The sequence below is a fragment of the Engraulis encrasicolus genome, unplaced genomic scaffold (assembly GCF_034702125.1).
Source record: "Engraulis encrasicolus isolate BLACKSEA-1 unplaced genomic scaffold, IST_EnEncr_1.0 scaffold_26_np1212, whole genome shotgun sequence".
In the NCBI taxonomy this organism is placed as follows: Eukaryota; Metazoa; Chordata; class Actinopteri; order Clupeiformes; family Engraulidae; genus Engraulis; species Engraulis encrasicolus.
The window spans coordinates 3036400-3045191 of record NW_026945555.1 but is presented as its reverse complement, the minus strand read 5'-3'; the positions used below and the strand labels follow the sequence as shown (position 1 = coordinate 3045191).

At 46.3% G+C, this 8792-nt stretch overlaps 1 protein-coding gene across 1 annotated transcript in view; it reads right to left on the bottom strand.

Annotated features, from left to right (window-relative positions):
* The window catches only part of LOC134442940 (xaa-Pro dipeptidase-like), a 9138-nt gene extending 712 nt beyond the window's left edge, over positions 1 to 8426 (bottom strand). The window contains exons 1-5 of the mRNA XM_063192902.1: positions 8284 to 8426; positions 4098 to 4281; positions 2991 to 3118; positions 2124 to 2187; positions 1148 to 1199 (exon numbers count right to left, since the gene is read on the bottom strand). Of these exons, the coding sequence (XP_063048972.1) occupies positions 1148 to 1199; positions 2124 to 2187; positions 2991 to 3118; positions 4098 to 4281; positions 8284 to 8426 (571 nt within the window). The remainder of the gene's footprint in view (positions 1 to 1147; positions 1200 to 2123; positions 2188 to 2990; positions 3119 to 4097; positions 4282 to 8283) is intronic.
* Positions 8427 to 8792: the final 366 nt, after the last annotated feature.

Sequence of the window (8792 nt, the reverse complement as noted above, 5' to 3'; positions counted from 1 at the left end):
CAGCACGCACGCACCGCACGCACGCACGCACGCACGCACGCACGCACGCACGCACAGGTAGAGGAGAGAAGAAAAGAGTTAGTACTATACAGTACATCCCCATATGACAGATGGAGAGTAGAGGAGAGGAGAGGAGAGGAGAGAGGAGGAGAGGAGAAGAGAGGAGAGGAGAAGGAGGAGGAGAGGAGAGGAGAGGAGAGAGGGGGAGAGGAGGAGAGGAGAAGAGAGAGGGAAGAGAAAAGAAAAGAAGAGAGAGTAGAAGAGAAGAGGAAGAAAAGAGGATGAGAAAAGAAGAGAAGAGAAGAGGAGAGAAGACAAGAGAAGGAGAGGAGAGGAGAGGAGAGGAGAGGAGAGGAGAGGAGAGGAGAGGAGAGGAGAGAGGAGAGGAGAGGAGAGGGGAGGAGTGGAGAGGAGAGGGGAGGGGAGGGGAGTGGAAGAGAAGAGAGGAGAGGAGAGGAGAGGGGAGAGGAGAGGAGAGGGGAGGAGTGGAGAGGAGAGGGGAGGGGGGGGGGGGGAGAGAAGAGAGGAGAGGAAGAGAAGAGAGGAGAGGAGAGGAGAGGAGAGGAGAGGAGAGGGAGAGAGGAGAGGGGTGGAGAGGGGAGAGGAGAGGAAGAGAGGGAGAGAGAGGAGAGGAGTGGAGAGGAGAGCAGAGGAGAGGAGAGGAAGAGAGGGAGAGGAGAGGAAGAGAGGGAGAGGGGAGGAGAAGGAGAGGGGAGGAGAGGAGAGGAGGAGAGGAGGGGAGGAGAGGAGAGGAGGTGAGAGGAGAGAAGGGGAGGGGAGGGGAGAAGGAGAGGAGTGAAGAGGAGAGGAGAGGAGAGGAGAGGAGAGGAGAGGAGAGGAGGGGAGGGGAGGGAGAAAGAGGAGAGGAGAGGAGAGGAGAGGAGAGGAGAGGAGAGGAGAGGAGAGGAGAGAGGAGAGGAGAGGAGAGGAGAGGAGAGCAGAGGAGGGGAGGGGAGGGGAGGGGAGGGGAGAGGAGAGGAGAGGAGAGGAGAGGAGAGAGGGGAGGAGAAGGAGAGGGGAGGAGAGGAGAGCAGAGGGAGAGTGTGTGTGTGTGTGTCTGTGTGTGTGTGTGTGTGTGTGTGTGTGTGTGTGTGTGTGTGTGTGTGTGTGTGTGTGTCTGTGTGTGTCTGTGTGTGTCTGTGTGTACCTACCAGGGTGAGCAGGTGAGAGGGGTTGAGCTTGGCCAGGACCTCAGCGATCTGAACACACACACACACACACACACACACACACACACACACACACACACACACACACACACACACACACACACACACACACACACACACACACACACACACACACACACACACACACACACACACACACACAGGAACTTAGCAAGGCACCCAAACCCCACATTGCTCCAGGAACTGTAACCAATACCATGTGAGTAACTGTAAGTCGCTGTGGATGAAAAGCATCATCTAAGTGTAAAGTAATGTAGTGTGTGTGTGTGTGTGTGTGTGTGCATGCTGAAGCCCCATCACAGTGCAGTCTATAATGATGTGAATATAATGATGTGAATATACAAAGTAAAATCAACCTAGGTATATTAGTAATAATAATTTTTGCATAATTATACGGACCTACTGTATACGGTATGCATAAATTAATCCAACGTGACCAATAGAAGGTCGTAGCTGCCGACCCTGCTAACCAACAGCGCAGCTCTTTTACTTTCAGTCACGTGTCTTTTTCGTCCAATAAGAGCAAGGCTAGTCCGCGTTCCGGGCTGGCTGTCATTGCCTTTCATGTTAATCGTTGGGCCATTAACACCCTGCTGTGAGACCTGTCCGCGGCTCTGATTCGCTTCCGGGCGAGTTACGCGTCACCAAAACTGTTAATTTCGCATTCTCTCAAGCGCTCAAAATCAGACGAAAGTTAGGCAATTCCGTGGACGATTTGGGACGAGTTCATTGTCACAAATCCCCCTTTTCGTGCTGTGTCCAATGGAGTAAATGCAGCGACAGCTGTGTAATATAATGTGCTAGTGTTGTACTTACAGCATGAACTTACTTGCAATATGGACACCTGTGTGTGTGTGTGTGTGTGTGTGTGTGTGTGTGTGTGTGTGTGTGTGTGTGTGTGTGTGTGTGTGCGTGCGTGCGTGGTGTACTCACATCGCAGGTATAATGCACTTCGTCCACGTCATACTTGTCCTTGAAGTGTTCGCGAGGATGGATCCTGTCAAAACCCAGAACACATCATGTTTACTCTCACACTACTAACTAGAACGGGCACTCGGTAGAGCGCAAACCTTCGCCTACGCCACTTATTTTTTTCTGGCCATCTTCAGAGTGTGGGGCATAACATTCTCCAAATTTTGGTGTTAGTTTCATTTAAATCGGACCAGAATATCGTAATATTACATTTTTGGCCAAATCTTGACCTCTTATTCAATTCAGCATGCACACGTTGTTCTGGTATATAGTGCGTGGATTAGAAAAACGTTTTTGACCTTTTCGTGACCTTGACCTTGACCTTTGACCCAATCACTCCCAAAAAGTAATCGATTGTTCCTTGGGTCATGACCAATCATCCCAGTAAATTTCATAAAAATCGGCTCAATTTACGTTTTTGACCTTTTCGTGACCTTGACCTTTGACCTTTGACCCAATCACTCCCAAAAAGTAATCGATTGTTCCTTCGGTCATGACCAATCATCCCACTAAATTTCATAAAAATCGGCTCAATTTATGATTTTGACCTTTTCGTGACCTTGACCTTGACCTTTGACCCAATCACTCCCAAAAAGTAATCGATTGTTCCTTGGGTCATGACCAATCATCCCACTAAATGTCACAAAAATCGGCTCAATTCTGTCTGAGTTATACGAAGTACAAACAAACAAACATATTCACAAATAAATAAATACCAATGCACAACACTATCTCACACTACTAATAATCACGTGTGTGTGTGTGTGTGTCTGTGTGTGTGTGTGTGTGTGTGTGTGTGCGTGTGTGTGTGTGTGTGTGTGCACTCACTCCCCCATCCAGGTAGCGTAGCTGTCCGGTAGTTTGGGTACGAAGAGAAGGGATCGTCCAGAGGGGACCATGACAGCTCCATAGCAATCAGACTCCGTCACCCCAAACGCCCAGTGGAAGAAGGACTCCTACACACACACACACACACACACACACACACACACACACACACACACACACACACACACACACACACACGAAAGAGTAACTTAGATGTTCATAGAATCTTTGTTTGTCAATGGTATCTAAGGGAATAACATTGGCTCAGTGGTTAGAGCGCTGGACTTAAAGGGACAGTTTGGTCAATTTCAACATGCAGTTGTATTGCTCACGCTACCCTGGACTTGTCAGTACCTGGTGATGCCACATTTTTCGGCTCAGCCCTTTCCGAGATATGAGCAATTCTAATGGGGGCAGCGTTTGTTTACATTTTTAAAAAATGAAACATAGGCCAACTCCAAATATTTTCCCAAAAGGTATTGCTGTTTGCTAGTTGTCTGCTGATGTTTTATAACATTTTGAATGTTTTTGGGAATAAATAAAAATGTTTTTTTGAAATGTAAACAAAGAGCTGCCCCCATTACAATGACCAGGATCTCGGAAACGGCTGAAGAAGAAAAAAAAATCTCAGGCACTGACAAGTCCAGGGTAGTGTGAGCATTAAGCCTACAACTGCATGTTGAAATTGACCAAACTGTCCCTTTAAGATCAGAGGGTTGCAGGTTCGAATCTCACCCTACCACGCACCGTGGCTGTAGTGTCCTTGAGCAAGGCACCTAACCCCATGAAGCTCCAGGGACTGTAACCAATATCCTGTATCTAAATAACTGTAAGTCACTTTGAATAGAAAAAGCGTCATCTAAATGTAATGTAATGAAATGTAATAACATTGTAGTGTGTGTGTGTGTGTGTGTGTGTGTGTGTGTGTGTTAGTTACCTGTCTAAACACCGGTTCTGTATCAGTGCAGTATCTCTGCTTCTGTTCTCCCCCCTGTAGCACCACCACTGCTTTGGCCTGCACCCCCTCCCCTCCTCAGTGTGTGTGTGTGTGTGTGTGTGTGTGTGTGTGTGTGTGTGTGTGTGTGTGTGTGTGTGTGTGTTAGTTACCTGTCTAAACACCGGTTCTGTATCAGTACAGTATCTCTGCTTCTGTTCTCCCCCCTGTAGCACCACCACTGCTTTGGCCTGCACCCCGTCCGCATTCTTCAACGCGGCCACAAGGCGGCGCCTGTTCTCTGCAAACAACGCCGCGGACACACGCAGTGTATCCTTCCCCAACCAGTAGACGGCCCTGAAAACACACACACACGCACACACGCGCACACACACACACACACACACACACACACACACACACACACACACACACACACACACACACACACACACACACACACACACACACACACACACACACACACAGTGTGTCTTTATAAACGCAGCAAACACAGACTGTTTTTTTTTTTCTTCAACCAGTAGACAGCCCTGTAAAAAAAAAACCACACAGACACAGGCGTGTGACATTGCCGAGGCAGTTTACACAATGCAAGCGTGCAGAGTGCAATCTCCTGAATGCATCTTTATTGCATGCAAACGTACAGACACACACACACACACACACACACACACACACACACACACACACACACACACACACACACACACACACACACACACACACACACACACACACACACACACACACACACACACACGTACACAACCAGTCCCAGGCAGTCTACTGACCATCAATTGTTGCATAAGTCACTTCCTGTTTCGCATCACATGATCTACTGACCAGTATCACATGACCTGTATCACATGACATGACCAGTCTCATCCAAAGCCACACTTTCATAATTAATGAATCAGGGCTTTTTCTGAACGGGGAAATAGGGGCGCTCCACCCTCATACCTCCGCGGGTGCACCCTCATACTTCTTTTTTTTAAAATAAATAAATTACTTTTTTGAGCGCCCCTAGTAAATTCCCCCCTTCACCCCCCACAACCTACCATGATGCTCCCTCATGCCAAAAATTCTTAGAAAAAGCCCTAATGAATTATAACATAATCTCTGCTGACTTAATTTTAAATCAAATCTCAAATCTCATCATGGGCCTGAATGCTACATCTGTGCAGCTCCAGACGCAGCCAGTGTTGCCAGATGTGTCTGTCCAAATCCCGCCCAAAAAGCTTCTCAAAAAACGCCAAAATGCGCTAAATTCCGCCCAAAATCAACAAATTACATTGACTTCTATGGGCCCAAAACGGCTGAAAAAAAAAACGCCAAATGGCCAATTTTTCCCGTTTTTACCCGCAGACGCTCATCCCAAGTAGCCCAATTGGGCGGACACCCGCCCACTCTGACATCACTGTACACATCATCCAGCATCAATGGGGGAGACCCATAATAGCATACCTCCAGTGGCACGCTGTAATGGTCAATGAAAAAGTTAATAACTACCATAGTACTACACTATTATGATATAACAGCACACATAACTTTACTATGACAGGCCTTTAGTAATGAAATATGACCCATAGTCACAGTCAATTTATGCTGTGGGTGAAAACTGTTTGATGAAGAGCTGAATGATCTCATTCTAATCCAAGATGAGGGTCTTGGCTTTTAAATGCAACTCATGTCATGTTTCTATTTGCTTCGGATGCTGAGATATTTAGGGTTTTATAAGCTGATGGTACCTTTTCCCAAAAAAGGCTTAGGCATTTAGCAGGCACTTTAAGCCTAAAATGGGTCAATTTTTAAACTTATTCTTAAATGACCTCAGGGCTGCAATGTTTGGGGATTAATTTCTCATATCATTAATGACATAATTATTACATAGCGTTACACTTAAGTAAGTTAGGCACAGGGTATTTGTATACAGCCCATGGAGCAATGTGGTTCCCACAGGTAGCGGGTGGGATTCAAACCGACATCCTTCTGGTCTCTATCCGTTAGGCCTCAGTGGCCACAACAACATCATGTAGCAACAACATCCCAGCCAGGTAATAGGAGTCACTCGCGGTTACAGAAGGTGTGTGTGTGTGTGTGAGTCACTCGCGGTTACTGGTGGTTTATCAGCTAGACAAGATAAAGTGAGCTGATCAAATCGGTGGAAAAAGATCTCATAGTGTGCACTCCAATATGCTGACTCCCGTCCTCCACTTGTGCTTGTGGCCTTGTATTTCGCAGAGGCCCCGGCCCGCCACTGTCAGCCTAGCCACAATAACGTTTAAGGGACTATTCTTCATTCACCTTACCATTTGCAAATCACATCAGAGTTGAGCTCAGCGGTTCCCAAACTTTTTTCCTTGTTCACCCCCCATTTACATTTCAATGTGGTTCGCGCACCCCCTAAGCGCATGTTTTGGTGGACTTATTTCCACACAAATAAACTTGTGGCTTCACTGCACAAATGATTGGCAGAGTCATTAAGGGAATCCTCATGTCATGTCCAATAGAACTGATGTTTTTTTCAAGCATGCAATTCACCAAACAATTAAAATCTACTTAATTTTCTTTAATGCTGTATAAAAACACACATCCACCATGTGCTCAATTCAGCTCGCGCACCCCCTTGTGGCAAGTCATGCACCCCCAGGGGGGCACGCAGCCCAGTTTGGGAAACCCTGATCTAGCTGATGCCATGCCATCCTTATTTAAAGCCCTGCACTATGGACCTCTGGAGCGAACACCTAGTGCTGACAGTGATGTTGGTGGTTTGCCATCGCTATCAAATCCAGACCTCTGGAAAGAAGTAAACCAATTAAATCCAACTCTGAGACCTGTTTCTCGACTGTGATTGGCTGATAGCTGTTGTAATAACCAATTAAATTCAAGGCTGGGACAATTAGAAGTCTATGGACTGTGGACTTCTGAGGACAGACAGGGAACACTTGGAGATAACGCACGGTGATAATCTGAGTGTTGTGATAAAGGGTGCGTGTGTAGTTATTTACTTCTCCAGTCTTCATCAGTGTGTGTGTGTGTGTGTGTGTGTGTGTGTGTGTGTGTGTGTGTGTGTGTGTGTGTGTGTGTGTGTGTGTGTGTGTGTGTGTGTGTGTTGTAAGGTGCAGTGATCTACCAGGGGATCAAAGAGCAGCACTCCCCCTGCAGTGCTGATAGGACACTTGGTGTGTGTGTGTGTGTGTGTGTGTGTGTGTGTGTGTGTGTGTGTGTGTGTGTGTGTGTGTGTGTGTGTGTGTGTGGGTGTGTGTGTGTGTGTTCCCACTATGCCATTATCACATCTGATGCAATAGATGAAATGAAACTCATGATTACATATCTTTTGGTTCAAACCACTACAGCCAAAGCAGTCACAAATCAGAGCACACACAGATCCACTCTCTCTCCAACCCAGGGGGATGGTTGACTCTGATGCATGGCACATTGGCCGAAAAGCCCGAATAAATACAGTATGGAACACACAAAAAAGCTATTCATACTGGGGATAGCACCAGCGCTCGAGTTGTAGGGGGATGAGGGGGGATGCCATCACCCCAACAAAGAAAATGGTCTAAAATCACCCCCCTCAATAAAACTGGTCAAAAATCATCCCTCTCTAAAACAGGCATCTCTTCTCCACATATTGTGTGAAAAATGCACTTTTAACAACTACATTTTCCAAAATGTCTCAGGGGAAAAAAAACCCAACCCCCACTAATCACAATCAATCTCTGACCACCCCCCTGGTTTGATTTTACAACTGGACCACTGGGTAGCACACATAATAGGCTACAGATCGGGGGTTGGATGTAAAAGGCTGGAGAAGAGCAAAGGCAGACAGAGGGGCTGGTTACAAGCCACAGCAAGCAGCTGGTGAACGCGTTACACATTACACACATTACACATTTACTCTGGACACCGAATGCAATCACTGCACGGCGCTCTGGAGATATTTCGCAATGTAGAAAAGGAGGTAGCAGCGCGCCAAGTAATTCAACAAAATGGCCCACGTAGACTATATTACACATACAAGCCACTATTTATCTCAAGATAAACATACAACAGAAGTCAAGTCAAGTCTAACAGCAGTAGGATAAACAGCGTCACATATGCAACTACAGACGAACAGTCGACTTTTTTCTGAAACTTGCAGAATAGGCAACATTCTCTCTGCAAACTACGCACAAGAAATACACCCAAAGAAACGGAGACATTTGCCTCAAATCACGTGCCATTTCATCACACAATCGGGCACGCGAATACGTGTTTTTAACATTAGTAGGCCTATATATTATAAATAAATCGCCTTTGACAGTTTTGGCAGAAGAGGAGCTGACAACTCACCTCTGACTTGCAGCCATGTTGATCTCGTGGACTGAGTCACGTGACCGCGCTGACAGCTGATCTGCTTCCTCAGTGCGGTCACGTGGTTGTTGTTTTTTTCTATCCCTTCTCCGAAGCGCTCTGCCCCTCTTAGTCAGGGTCATTTTTCCAAAAAGTTGACACCTGAAGGCAAATCATGTTAATTTTCGGCATACAACTGATTTAGGGGTATTCAAGGGTGCTGAATCCAAATCTGCCGTATGCCGGACGCAAAAATGCACCGAAATGCCTCAAACGGGCAAAATCCAATATGGCCGCCGCCACCGTGTTAAAATCCTGCAATCACTTTTCTTTTGGACTAAATAAGGTATGAATTTGAAAATAGCACTTATTTTTATGTTTTCAGACATGGGGAAAGCCATTATGTCATCAGATTTAAGCTCAGATTGGAAGAAAATGCTTATGTCATTGGCTGGTAGCCATTTTAAAAGCAGAGAGCCTCATATTGTCAGCGATTTTTAACATTTTTA